General features: G+C 35.7%; 1 protein-coding gene across 1 annotated transcript; it reads right to left on the bottom strand.

Annotated features, from left to right (window-relative positions):
- Nucleotides 1-194: 194 nt before the first annotated feature.
- Nucleotides 195-14,987, bottom strand: LOC135653061 (protease Do-like 2, chloroplastic). The gene is made up of 21 exons (XM_065174508.1): nt 14,749-14,987; nt 14,443-14,625; nt 14,190-14,243; nt 12,706-12,779; nt 11,827-11,890; nt 10,788-10,832; nt 10,013-10,120; nt 9,257-9,334; nt 6,097-6,163; nt 5,892-5,950; nt 5,597-5,696; nt 4,927-5,006; nt 2,591-2,647; nt 2,400-2,503; nt 2,012-2,099; nt 1,855-1,940; nt 1,736-1,760; nt 1,578-1,649; nt 1,008-1,058; nt 867-927; nt 195-780 (listed from the first exon to the last, which is right to left on the bottom strand). The coding sequence occupies exons 1-21, from the start codon at nt 14,914-14,916 to the stop codon at nt 536-538; spliced, it is 1,869 nt and encodes a 622-aa protein (XP_065030580.1). The 5' UTR covers nt 14,917-14,987; the 3' UTR covers nt 195-535.
- Nucleotides 14,988-15,344: the final 357 nt, after the last annotated feature.

Genomic DNA, 15,344 nt, shown 5'->3' with positions numbered 1-15,344 from the left:
ACCGCTAAGCGGCTATGCACGAATCTTGACGCAAAAAACGAAAAAATGTTGGTACGCAGAGCATTCTGTGGTTTAACACATACAGAAAGCACAACATCCTATTCATCCGCCACATACTCAAGTGGACTATGCTGTAATCTCCTTGTCATAAGGTTTGATCATGTTCCGCCAAACAGTAGCCTTAATGCACAAAATGTACCAACAACATCAAATTTTCTCATTGAATCATCAGTAGCAAGAGATAAATAAAACAGTAAATGTTCTCTTATCGAGATGCATGAAAAATCGACGAGAAAATTGCCAATTGCAGCAACCTTAGACACCTTCCTAGGGCAAGCTGCAACAAATTCTTCAAGCCCTTGTGTTCCAGAAGTTCTTGGTAATGACAAATGGGTGACACAAATTCCATCATCAGGAGGATCTCAAACAATTAGCATGGGATGTTGTAGGCACCTGGCAATTTCTCCTGCTCTTCGATATCTCAATTGCTGAGCGGCCAGTAGGGATTTTCTGGAAATTGTAGAATCATTTCATTTCATGCCCATAGGAGGCCGTCAAATCCAATCTCAAAATTTGACACAGGGCTGTCCCCGATATCTTGATTCAGTATTTGTTTGTCTTCCTCCAAGTCAATAAATGGTTCAAGCAAATCAGATGATCTTTCGCATGGAATTCCGTAGTCTTTTAGAACAAATGGTGAGGCGGCAGCAGCAGCCTCTCGTTCCAAAACAGCAAGGAAATTGTCTTCAAATTCAAATATCAAGTACTTGTCTTTGCAAGCTACACAGTACATAAAATGATGACGGAGGCGGCAGGACATTGTATTAACTTGTTGAATGTAATCACAGGGAAAAAAGAAAACTCACTGTCAACAAGATGAGCCAGATGTCGGATGTTTTTTATTGGAGTTCCATTGAATTTCATCACCTATAAAAAGTAATTAGCATATTCAGGCTTCCATAAATTAATATGATAATTAATCAGACATGCAATTGCAGGACATTTACCTGTTGGGTGCCCATATCCTCATATCCTATGTTCACTTCATTAGCTAAAACCTATAAAAGGAAGAAAAAAAATGAATGAATGAGGGAACATACATGTGGATGATGATGGATATCATTTTGATATAAAGACCAGAATTTCGAATAGTTTTTCCAACTCGAATTTTAGGATGCACACATTTAATATCCTGCCAGCTAGATTAAGAAAATAGCCATATGTTAGAAGTCCTACATATTAGCACTTTGACTCCATCTACAAGAAGCTCATAAAGCAAGTTGAGTCTGACATGACAATAAGGTCAGCAGAAATGTTGGTCCACTTGTTTTTAAAGTCTGCTTCAAGTTATGCATGCTATATGACCTATTCTGAATAATCAAACTTTTGTACCTAAACAACAAACTGTTCTTTCAGATTCTGTTTGTGTCCATAAAAGTTATAGTAACTCGATATAATCTATGTGGAGAACATCCCTCATAATATATACATCCTCCAGATTTCATCTGATTATTTCTTTCCCATGTCAACAAACTTCACATTTTTAGCAAAGAACATCAAGAAGAGCATTAACTAACCTGTGATAATATTACAATTTCTTCGCCTTTGAATCTCGCTAAAGAATAACGAGCCTTTGCTAGTAATTTAAGCTGACAACAAAAGATAAATATATATAATTAGTTCACATGAAAGACTAAACAGGGTGCAAAAGCAACAGCCAACTTCATAAACTTACCCCGATTGAGTCTTCACACTCCTCTCTGTCACATGAATCAGATATGTTGATCAATATCAGCATCCAACAAAACCAAAGCGAATTAATAAAACAGAGAATTTTCACTACAGGTAACTTACTCTATCAGAGGCTCTGAGAGAGGAGTGAATACAAGGCCTGCGATTATCAGATACGAAGGTTGTCCTCCTTCAATGTGGAATGGCACCTTTGCATGAAAAGTTAGGTTATTAATAAGTGTTGGCCATAGGCTTTGAATGCAAAACTCTAATTACTTACTAAGTGCACCCGAGGTTGCAAGACAGTCCGAACTTTCATGTAGGTTCCATCGCGGATGATCCCAAGTTCTGCAACATCACCAGAAAACCTGATAACCAAAACATCAATTTACTTCAGTCATTATTACATCATGCCTAGCAGGTATACTCGTTGAGTAACATAAGTGACCACAGATTCCTTGGAAAAGAAAAAGAGAGTTAAAGAAGAAGTAATGTCAAAACTGCAGAACAGTGTCCAAAATTAAATAGGCATATTTGACCAGTGTTCTAATTGTCAGGTGTATGGACAAGCCAAACAGGTAAAGCATGAAAGACAACAGAATAAAAAAACCTACTGTGATAGTTTTGGTCATTTATATCTACAATTATAAAAGAAATTAAGTCTTTACTTTTGACTTATTAAATAGCGAAAGGCAATCCGCTCTGTGGATCGGAATGGGACAGTTCCTTCTGATCCCACTTGAACACCATCAAAGCTTACAATCACGTCTCCCTGGAGACACACAGCAATTGCATTATAACCGGTGCAGGTATTACATACCAACTGGGATGAAAGGTACCATTTTCTAACAAAGGATACCTCCTTGAGAACATCATTAGCTGGAGAAGTGGGTTCAACTCTCCGGACCAAAACACCCTTCAAGATACAAGAAATATAAGAAAGACAAACATAAAACATAAACAGAGAAGACTTGGATAATTAATATTAAAGAACTGAGAGTCATTCAAGCAGAAAAAGAGTCACATAATTTAGTGTCCTAACAAAAGTTTCACTTCCACCACAAGGGAATAAGAAACTTGACAAAGAACACCTGAATGGATTGGAACAAGATCAGTCTGAACCAAGTACTTGATCCTATATACTTTCTTCTGCATAAGATTCCCTTTTAGAACTGAATGGAAACACATTCCTTGATACAAATGAAAGTAGTTGAAACAAAAATGTTCAAGTGTATTTATCAGTGCTCATGGCTAGTCCTGAGTAAGTTTGTGCATGATTAAGTAGCTACATCATAGGGCATTACTACGTTTGTTCAAGTGTATTCATCATGCACTTAAACTAAAATGAAAACTAAATAAGATAATATTAAGATCAACCATTTTTTATGAATCAGAATTTTGGGCAGTTAGAAAATATGTACAAAAAAGTAGCATAGTTGAGATGAGGATGTTGAAATGGACACGAAATTAATACAAAAATAGAATATGAAGTGTTTATATTCACGAACAATTTTAATATACAGAAAATGAGAGAAATTTGTTTAAGACTGATGAACATGTCTCAAAGAGACCTATAAATGCATAGAAAGGACAGGTAAGTTGATTAAGATTGGTGGCATGATCAGAGGTAGAGGGAGATTTTAGAAAACTTTACTAAGAAAACTTTCTTAGATGCATCAAAAAGAGATTTGGTTACCCTTAGTATGACTAGTGATATTGCTCTAAACAGAACTTCATGAAAAAAATATATATCCACACAGCAAACGCTATATGGTGGACATTATGGCTTGTTGTCAATGGTAGCATGGTTCACCTTATTGCTTTGTATAGGTATACCGACCGGCCATCGGTACAATACGTACCAATGTATTGACACATGATATAGTGGGGTATACCAACAAACCGATATATACCGTCCGTATTAGTCTCCAATCAAACTAGTATGTACCACCCATACCGGGTGGTATATTGCGGTACGATGAACCTATATTGCTAGTACATGCTTTTAAAGATACCACTATGATGTATTATGCTAAATAATTTAAAATATGTGATGAAACCAATGCCAACAGATACCTATGATAAAAGACAATCCAGTTTCCTTTTATGGACAAAAGCTGACAGAAGACGGAAGGCTTTTCATGGACTTCAAGTGGAAATCAAATAATAAAAGAAAATCCTATTACTTTTACATTTAACTCTACATATAACAAGACAAAGTATAATACCATATTAGTTGTCACATTTTCTAATCAAGAATCCAAAAATGTTCAATTTTAGCAGCACATTAAGTTAAGCTAAAACTTAAAAAAACAAATCGAACTAGCAAAATTACAATGTATTCACTTGAATAACAAAGATATATATATATATATATATATATATATATATATATATATATATATATAGAGAGAGAGAGAGAGAGAGAGAGAGAGAGAGAGAGATGAGGAATAAACTAACCATAACACACAGCAAAGGTATGAGAATAAAAATAATGAAAGAACATCCTCTATAGTGTGGACATGAGTTTGTAAGAAGGAAGATAGAAAGATTTGCATAGTCTTGAATATAGAAAGAAAACCAATAATGAGGAAGATAGAAAGATTGTAAATCCTCTATGGTTGCCAGCAATTCATGGTTCATATGTCTTTTCAAGGCAGTTCTTTCCCAAACGCTTCTGTGTTTGATCTTCACAAAGAAGTGTGGACATGTGTAAGTATTACATAGATGAGAAAGAAAGCCTGGGTGCAGTTCCTAGAAAGGGGTTTGCATCGCATTCTTTCTTCCCTACTTCATTGCAAGAGTTCTCTCACCTCCTCAAAGTGATTGAACCAAGTCTATTCTTGTCTGAAAGATTTTGGAACTAAACAGACATGTAATCAAATGGATTGTTGCATCCAGTACATATCCAAGCAAATCGAATATGACATGTACATGTTGATACATGTTTCTGGACCTGGATAGACAATCTGGGTGACAATGCATCAAGTGCATCCCTATTATCAGCAGAGAAAATGTCAGATAATCATGTTATCATGCCTGACAAAGTATAGCAGCTTGATAGACATGCAATAATACAAAATACATAACAAACACTAAAGAGTAGTCGATGTTGTGTACCTCTAAAATTATAAATATTACTCAAATAATGAAAAGTTAGCAGGCAAAGTGTTTTACTTGTCCAACAAAGAATACCTCATTTGATGATACTTTTAGGCATGCCCTCAGTGCTGGATTCTCCAACTTCTGAAGTAAGACCCCAAGAGAAGGAAATCCTATGTCATACCACATAAAAGCACAACTGCACAAGATCAACTTTTGACATGATCCAATAAGTATATATACATTATTATCTGTGGTGTTGAGTGTGCACACATGCACTTCATATAGAATGTGTATTACCAATGCTGACAATGTGTAAATTGCAGTCCTTAAACCAGATAGCAATCTTAAAAATAAACATGGATAAAAGTTTTCATACACATACTTTCCCATAAACCTTTTGAATCATAGAAAAGCATTACTGGTCCACATTGTCGCAAAATGATAGAGATATAGATTCAAAACATAACCAACATATGAAAAATTTTGAAAATATATATAATGGTTTTTTTCTGACACCACTAGCATTCATTAAAGAGGCAAACTCTAAAAGAAAGGGAAAAGAGGATGATATGAAAAATAGAAAAAGCAGTTTACATTGGCAAGGGCAACTATGCCAAAAAGAGAAGGCATTATTCAGATAAGAGTTCTCACAAGTAATACCTGAGAAGTTTAAACTGCAACATCTATACAAAACTTTTGATCATGAAGGCAATACATCACTGTCTCACAAATGATATCTAGCAGTCGTGTGTTATCTTACCAGTATACTTCCCGCTTCTCTCATAATCATTCAGAAAATGAGAAACGACTGTTGTGGGAATAACATATCCAATATTTTCAGCTTCTTCTGATCTGAAAACCTAAATGAAGTAAATAGTAAGAAATGCAAGAAGATATGATGACATGAAAGGTGAAAGAGCAACATACAAATTTAGTTCCATGTAGAGAAAATTATATTTTGAAGTCAAAATTGATTATAGAAGGGTTGAAGGAAGAAGTAAAACTGAAGTGAACAAAGTAGAAAAGATAAAATATAAGATTTAGCAGAAGAGCACCTGAAATGCCACTCCGATACATTCTCCATGGTCATTAAAGGCAGGACCACCACTGTTTCCTGCAGAAGAAAATATATGCTTTTAGACAACAGCAAGGAAGAAAACAGATTCCCCTTGTCTAAAGAAGAGCTATGATAAAAGCCAATTACAGAAGAATTTAAATACAGTCTTCCTAGTGCAAAAATTACACTTTTAAGTTACCAACCAGGATTTATTGCAGCATCAATTTGAATACCAAGCAGATCAGATGATCCATGAGCATATGAAGTAACCTGAGATATACATAGAAAAAAAACAATAATGGATCTTACCAAGAATTTCTGATTTGATAAGATGCTCATAATACACTGTTAAGATTTAAAGCCAACATTGTTATTAATTTTCTTTTATCCAGAATAACATTAACATGCAAAAATTCCTCTCTATTAGTATGATAATATTATCAGACACTACAAACTATGATAACAATATGGATTCAGGACATTAGAAAATCATGACATAATATGAAACAAAGTTTTCACACAGTGCCTTTATGTCCAGTACTGGCCCTAAGAAAAACAAAGATAAAACAGTAATCCATTTCATTTTTCAGAACACAGATAAAGAATGACCGAATGTTCTTTGCTTTCATCTTAAATCAACCATTAGGCTCGCTTATGTGTTTGGGCACCATCCTCCGATTGGAGGGACTATCCTTATTGGTCATCAGGGAGCCAAATAACATTTTAAAAAATCACCATTATGTATGTTTAAGAAAAAGTTGCATTCAGACAGATGAAGTCATGGTCAACCTCAATGATGGAAGAGTTCACATTAAATGTCTAAAAAAAATTAAAAGCATATAGCTTTTGGATATCATATCACCTTCAATTGCATCAAATTTTACAAATCTTTTAGCATTATTCAACATAAAATCAATATAACTATTTTTCAAAAAGTTATTTCTAGATTCATGCACTTGCTTGTCCCTGAAAAACTTTAAATTCTGTAAAGTATTAGCGACACTCTTGTTTGCTGTAATGGCACAATTTGACTCCAAGGTGACAAGAGTCTTATGCAATGAGCCAAACTTCCAAGTATAGAAGTACATCCCCGTATCAAGTGGTTCAAACAGGACACTGGAAGCAAAACAGGATGGATGGTCTCATGGACAATATAACCCCACTTGAAGCCGAACCAGTTATATATCACTTAATTTTATTTTTAAATTAGGTCAATCAAGTTTCATCTATTCATTTATCAACTGAATCAGGTGAAGATCTGGAAGAAAATAAACAGGCCAAGTGCATTACACTCAATAAAGTTCATTTGGATGCTTGTCCGATATGATTTATGTCTACTGAAAGTTAGCTGCCTTAAGACCTTATTTCCTCTGGGACTACGAGACATTGTTTTCTTAAGCTGACTCAAATGCCAAAAACTTCACCAGTGAGAGACAAAAGGACCAGTGACTTCATCTACTGGAGATGACACACTGGAGTTCATCAACCATGTTGAATTGGTCATTGATTATTTTCACATATTATATTTGACCTAGTTGATTACTTCTTTTATTTTCTGTTAGAGCATATCGAGCCTCAAGACAGCCAAAATACCAGCATGTCTCATTGTGAATACTAATCAACATAGAGAGTGATAACCTAATCATGAACTGGACTGTGCTTCAAATTATAATTCTTCCCCTAGGTACACCAAATTTGATAACTAGAATCAATGGCCAAATTCCAAAAATTAAATCAATTCATATGGATAATCATATGTTCATCCCAATCACTTGAGGTCTTAAAATAGAAGTGGTTATCTTATTTAATCTTCGAAGGGTGAAACTAAGCTGACAGATGCTCCTGCACAAATAAACAAAGACAATCTTCAGCAGCTAATCTTGTATCATCTAGCATTGGTCTACAACTCTACTGGCTACTATATAACAAAACAAGAACCAAGAACAAATCCTAGGGAAAAAACAAAGAAGTAAATTTGATAGGCGAATAGAACATTTTAACAGGAAGATATAGACGAAGGTAATGAAAGGAAAAAAACTTGGCAAATATTGTTTCTTTTCTTTTGGATAGGGCATCTTCTGAATATTTTAATCTCATGGCCTAAATTAATTAATAATCCTCAAGGGTTTACAAAACTAATTTTGGCAACTGGTCAAACTAACAGAGGCATATCAACCAGTATCACCTAGTCTCATTAGGAAAAAAATAAAAATTTAAATGTCGATTGGGCCTATATGGTTAAGTTCAAATCCTTGGTCAAATCAGTAAATACCGATCATAGGTATCAATCTGACCATTATTTGAAACAAGGATTTTAATTTTGAATGATGCCGCCCGTACCTGGCGGTATGCTGCGGCCTAGCAGCAGCAAGGGAAGAAGAAGTGTCAAGAGAGAAGAGGGAGAAGGCGCTCGAAGAAGAGGGAGAATCGAGAGAACCTCGACGCTTTTCGATCCGACACTGCCCTCCCTCGATGATCCTGATCGAGGAGGTAACAGAGAGGCGACGGCTCGGCTTCTTCATTGCGTTCTTCGCTGAAGGCCAGAGACGCCTGCAGCCTTCGTCGTGTTTTTCGATGAAGGCTAGAGACGCCTACGGCCTTCGCTATGTTCTTCGTCGAATGTCACAGATGAGAAGAAGACCACGTTCTTCTCCTCGTCTGACGCGACGAGGAGAAGAAAAGGAGGCGACATCGTCGAGGCAACGTACGCCTCCTTATTTTATTTTTATATTATATTATATTATATGTATATGTGTGTGTGTATATATATATATATATATATATATATATATATATATATGTGTGTATCGAGCAATACACGCTAGCGTACCGCTCGGTATGCCCGTACCATACCGTATTGAGCAAATCTCGAAACATCGATACGATACAAAATTCAAACCTTGATTTGAAATCCTAGTAATATGCCTAAATGTAATTATGTAACACATTATTGGGACTGTCTAAAAGGGAAATGTACCACGATACCAAATTTTCAAACGGATACATGCCAAAGCCGCCTCATCAAAGGATAAATTTGCAACTCAAGTAATCAAAAGATGATTTAAAATGCAGCAGCAATTAAGTTAATATTCTTAGTCTGAAAATCCAATAGTATGACACCACCAAATGATACCACTATAAAAGTGAGCAGAACATTCATCTATCTTGTTGCTGATTTCTCAAAAAATAAATTTAATCTACTTAAATGAATATTAAGGTAACAACAATTTCTTTGGCACCTAATATTAGACTACTTAACTTTGATAAAATCATGAGTCAAACAAACATGCATTACGGGACTGACTAATAAAATGAATAATGACATACAATATCAGCAACATAACGACATGAATTAAATCGAACCTCAATTCGTGATACCACACCCTTTGTCACAGAGATCGTATCTCCACCAAGCGGATATCCTACAACAGTGACCGAATCCTGAAATTACAAATTGTTATGTTGATAGAATCAAGAAGAACAACCAAACGAAAGAAGCTCATAGGGCAGAGTATATTAGAATCAAATATTTACTTTTGAAACAAAGCATAATGATTAGACAACAGAAATTAGCATAACAAGACACAAAGATATAATAAAACTTCTTTGACTGGATTTCATGTCTTAAGAACAAAGATTCGTTCAGCGATTCGAGTTGGGATATAAAATTGTATTAACTTAGTTCATTTTAGATTAAACCCTAGCTAATATCTTTGAACCCCACTAGAAAATTATTTTTTAATGACTAGAAAATTAAGTTCATATGTGATGAGAAGGAATAGTTAATTATGTACTTTTATATGCATCCAATAATTAATTTAAGATGAGAATATCCATTGGTTTACAAAAACAATCATCTTAAATTTTTCATGTCATCTATGTATATAAATTTGGAGACTTAGAGAAATGACAACATCTGTTATCTTATATCATTAGAAGAGTTTTTCAACAATTTATAAAAGGAGCATGCCTACTTCAACCAATGCCTTGAGAAGAAACACATCATCACATATAGAACTTAGGAAGATGCTACATATAATGCCCTCAAAATTCATAATAGAACTTGTTTGCAGCATGTATATGATAAGGTGTTGCAGAAATACTTAAATTATCAAGTACCTGAAGGCATGGCAAACGACCAAAACGAAGTGGTTCAGCACCTTTCCAGAAATCTTCACTCTCAACTGAGAGTAATGCTATGTCACATTCTATACCTCTAGCTAAGACCTGTAAATCAGGTCACTGAGGAGTTCCGTTAGCCAAGATCTAGAGAAAAAGGTTCAGAAAACCTTAAGAACTCTTTAACTATTTTAGAAGGAAAATCTGCATACGGAGTAGCCAGTTATGTCACAATTACCAAATACACACTTATTTACAAAAACATCTACTAAGAAGGAAGCTTTATTTCATAATGTAACAGGCAACAACGAGGTGAGCTTCGTGAAATATACAATCATTAAGAGATCATGATCACAATTGGAGTGCCAGCTGTACCACAACATCAACTATACTACTAAGGTGCTGTTATAATAGTCACCTTCCATGCTTTGTGCCACTATTCATGCCAATGTATATGGCATCCAACTCATGGCTTGCACCAGCATACAAATATGACATGCCTTGGCACAAGACTTCTGTACATGCCTGTATGAGCACAGCACAGAATGTAAAGTAACATACTAACCGTGGTTGGCCCAATCATGGACCTCAAACCTAAATTCTTTATTATGATTTGCATATGGATGAATGTACAACCAGGCCAATGATTAAGAACAAAACAGGCCATTATATGTGCAAATCATGCCACGAACCACACTGATTTTAAGAACATGACTAGCTCATGTAGTGCATGTCTGATGCCATCTCAGAAGGTTCTAGGTACAAGAAAAGGTACCTTAGCTACAAACTTAGTGTCATCTCCCCTTCTCTTCACTTTAACCTGTTGTTATCAAAATTGTTAGTTTACAACTGCAAAAAAATAGATGAGACTGGGAAAGATACAACAAGAACGTCAACTTCTATAAAACATGATATCCTTATGAAAATGCATTAAAAAGGAACATGCAGAAAACATGAGTCTGAAAGTAATTATGTATTGTGATAAAGATGCACTGTTGGTTAAAGGAAATGACCTCAGTCACATTAAACCTAAAACCAACTACAACAAAGAAATCATGGGGTAGAGTGGTTGGTTTGGTTTTGAATCACGTGAGTATCCGTTTAATTATGAACCATCAAGCAATGCAGAAACCTTTCACAGCTCGTGTCTTCAATGATTAAACTAAAACCTAGCAAGATTAAAGCCCTTTGAAGAAGATTTATGGTTGACATACTGTTCCAGGCAACCTAATGATCAACTTCCTTTCTTTTCTGTAATTTCAAGAGAACTACAGACATCAAATGGTTTGTTTAGCTTCCATAAGCATATTCAAATTTTCAAAACAATATAGTGTATGATATTGATGAAAAGTGGGAATTTCACTTTCATGGAATAACTAAAGAAGAGCATGATCTGCAAGAAGCTTGAGTCATTACACTGATTTGATAATGTTGAAACAAGCTTCCACAATGTCATTTTAGTGGAATCTATAGTAGTTTGAAAACTAAGGACTTCGATATGACAGTGCACTCATGCATGATCTCAGGGCAACTCACAAAGTACATGCCAAGAAATGACCACATTAATTCATACCTTATGCAAGTACAATTCTTTTGCTAATACCAAACCAACAACTGGCTTCAAGAGAATACATGACAAACAAAAGTAATAGAATATCTAACATCAAGAACAATAAAAGTGACAACAATAATAACACCATTAGCAACAAGCCTTTGCTGGCAAACAAGGATATCCACTTACTTTCTGAAAAATCTATTATAGGAGCATCAATCAAATTGAACTTGAATTTCGAGAATTGAACACATTGATTAACCTGAGTTCCATGCTCGACACAATGAGCATTTGTCAGAAGCTTACCATCACCAATCATGAAAGCACTGTAAAACATGGATATAATTAGCTATAAATTCTTTCCCACCATCATTTTCAAAGCACTGCAAAAACTAAGAATTCATAAGCTATGAGTTCCTTGACTTCAAATAAATATATGCAGACCAAGATGAGAAAGTCTAATCAAGAATTAATAAAAGGTTAAGGTTTAGCATTTATTTGCTGATTAGGAAAATAGACATGTTTTTTTACCAAGCTTCATTAGAAACTGATCAATAGAAACTCAAGAAAGAGGGGAAACGAGTAGAAAAGTAAATAAATTATCAAATTCATTTCACCTTTTCCATCTATAAAATTTCATATTATCATCCATTTGAACAATTTGAAATCCTACTAAGAAATAAATCCTCTACATTTTGACCTAAAGCGATCGGAAAAAAGGAAGCAAATAATCTTTCCTTGGTCAAATAAAAATAAGGCTCTCTAGAATTCACATGAGTATATCACCATTAAACACTTATAGGTGAACGTAGATTAAATTTCCTTCAGAAATAGAATAAGCACGAAGCCTGCAACTAAAGGACATAAGAATCCAATTCTTCACGAAATATAGTGAAACTATTCTTCTACAATCTGCTGATATTGTGATAAAGATTAATGAATACTGAAATGTAATGAGGAAAGACTGTAATTGGTGTTGTCAACCTAGCATTGTTTACCTACAAATTGTGGGAGGGGGAAGAAACAAGTGTGCAATGAAAAACACTTTTAACAATCAGGTGAATAATCAGTCAGTTTGTTTTGTTAGTCAGATGATTTGAGAAATAAGCTACAAGTTACAATGGTGAAAGTGGAAACATGCCTTCCAGTACTTGTAAATTGCCTTTGTTTCTGCCAAGGAAGTGAATAATCAGGTGAGGTATGTGTGCAGTAAACCTGAATCAAATAAAGTAGTAAGTATAAATGAAACTTCATGACGGACATGAATATGACAATATAACAGAATGACACTACTGGATAAAAGCTACCCAATTTTAAATATCATTTTCTTATCTCGAGAAGGAGAAAAAGAGCCAGGCACTCGTCAAGACCCCTAGTGGTTCAAATATTATGTATTTTAATTAAAATAACCCTTTAGTGCATCATCAGACACTATACTTAGCAGTGACTCCTTATGTAAATGTCCTGAAGCAAATATCTCTGGTCCAAGACAAGATTGTAACCTATAATCCAAAGAGGACCACAGAAACTGCAGTGACCTGACCCAGTTGATAGGCAACAGTGTAGATTGGATACAAAGTAGAGAAGGGTAATTCACAAAAAGGGCCAATGTACCCATTGTGATGATCACCGTACAGAAAAGTCATCTCAAACTAAAGGTACAGAGTTATTCAAAAGGTCTGGATCCCACATCTACCAGTCTGATAGATTTTTAAGATGCTTCAGAAGGTAAAATATATGTGAGAGAAGTCAACTGTTGAATCAGACAGAGGCATTTATAGTTTATTCAGCAGCATTCACATTTCTTAGCTCTTCATAACCATGGAGAGCTAAGAAGGTAAAATATATGTGAGAGAAGTCAACTGTTGAATCAGACAGAGGCATTTATAGTTTATTCAGCAGCATTCACATTTCTTAGCTCTTCATAACCATGGATCTTCTGTTCAGCAATTAATAATGACATCTAAATAACAAGAATGGGAAGATATAATATAAATCTTCGATCCATCATTTCTTACCTAAACCAATGTAATGAATTTTGCTCTTCTGAATGGGAACACTTAATATGGCTCTTCAACACATTTGTTGTAATGTAAAGCAAACTATAAATCATAAGAAGTATATTTTTAACTGCAGCTGAAAGTGGTCTGAGAAATCAAAGTTTTAAAGGTTGACTTAAAAACTCAAGAATGCCTATTGCAATCTCCACCAAAGCTTTTCTGTTGGGATGAGTGTGGAAGTCTATACTTTATACATCACTGTCCACAATGAAGTGATGGATTGATACACCTAAAGATAATGTATCACAATTAATTTTGGAAGGGAAGCTGCTTGGGAAGGATACTAAGCAGTTATGATGGTTGACACTGTCCTACCTATCAACAGTCATGGAGTGTAAGTTGTCCAGATACCAATTTGACCTTCGGACAAGTGTGGTAACAAAAGAGTCCAAAGACTTGAGAGGAAGTTTTATGAACTTCAAGAAGCAGATACATTTCTCTAAACATCTCACAGATATTTTTGTACAACCTACTCTTGTGAAAAGTGTCAAAGTAAAAAAAAACCATGCTTCATTTTCAGACCACCACTTTGATCACTACAAGAAAAATCAAAAGTAAGAATTACCTTCACAACAGCATTAAGAAAAGCTGAATCTTGAAATTTTCCTGTTTCATCGGCCTGAAGCACAATCGAGAAATACTATTCTCCATCACTGACCATAATCAGTATGCGAAGTAAAACGTTATTGGCAGTCTTAAACAATGTGATGCTATGATTCGAGAAAGCAGTAAAATCCGCAAACCCGTAGCGGCAATGTACGATGTAGGTAATTCAACTTGCGTTGCAAAAGGAACAAAGAGAATCAAATTTGCCATGCCTGCTGCTCCTTGAGATCATAAACCATGCCCTTGTCCTTCTTCTGTGTTCCAATAGACTTGAACACCGTCGACTGCGACTGCGACTGCGACAGCCCAGCATCTCCCCGACTACCGTCCGATGGAAGGTACGTCCTATCGTCCTTCCCTCTTCCCGGAAACCTCTTCTGGGAAACCCCTTCCACCTGAAAACCCACCAAGAGACATCCAAGCAAAGATCGGATAATTTTACTAGCACACTAATCCACGAGACGCACAAACAACAGAATGGGCATAAAGGTCTAATAATTTTCAATTGTGAAGTCTACCACGTCGTTTTTCCGCCGATTGGAATGGTCATTGCTGAGCGACTGACGGCCGGAACGATGCGGTCTGTGGGAGGCGAAGATTGATCTGCGGTAGGAAGAGGACGAGCGGGGGAAGGAGAGAGGGGAGGAACAAGAAGGGGAGGCGAAGACCGCGTTCACGGCCGCCATTTCTAATAGGAGAACGGAGAGGGAGAAAGGCGAGCAGTAATCGAAGCGAGGAGGGAGGGAGGCTTGATGAGTCGCGTCCTTCCCTTATCCTTTGCTGCTCTGTGGATATTTAGTACTAGATTCTGAGCACGTGGAAATCACGTGAGAAAATTGTGATCCTTTTTTGTGCGTATTTAGTATATAAATTCTTTGGGATTTAAATGACCCAACTTCCTGATCGCTCGAAAACCCACTTCAAACCCATCTTTGTTTTCTTTTTGCCTCCTCACATCGTTCTACTCGGGAAACAAATCTAAAGCCGAAGAAACTTGGGAAAGCAGCTCTTAGATCCAGTAAAATCCTTCTCAAGAAAAACCCCAAAATCAACAGAAATAATCCAAAAACAAGAATACCACTGTTTCATACTTTGACGACCCATTTAATCCAAA

Source organism: Musa acuminata, chromosome BXJ3-11 (genome assembly GCF_036884655.1).
Source record: "Musa acuminata AAA Group cultivar baxijiao chromosome BXJ3-11, Cavendish_Baxijiao_AAA, whole genome shotgun sequence".
Taxonomy (NCBI): domain Eukaryota; kingdom Viridiplantae; phylum Streptophyta; class Magnoliopsida; order Zingiberales; family Musaceae; genus Musa; species Musa acuminata.
Note: the sequence above shows the minus strand (reverse complement) of the source record. Positions and strands in the feature narration are given on the sequence as shown.

Excerpts from the sequence above, each read along its gene's own strand:
- LOC135653061 (XM_065174508.1), bottom strand. The coding sequence starts at position 14,916 with ATGGCGGCCGTGAACGCGGTCTTCGCCTCCCCTTCTTGTTCCTCCCCT. Across the intron at positions 14,626-14,748 it reads ATCGGCGGAAAAACGACGTG|GTGGAAGGGGTTTCCCAGAA; the intron begins GTAGACTTCACA and ends GTGGGTTTTCAG. Across the intron at positions 6,164-9,256 it reads GTGTGGTATCACGAATTGAG|GTTACTTCATATGCTCATGG; the intron begins GTTCGATTTAAT and ends TGTATATCTCAG.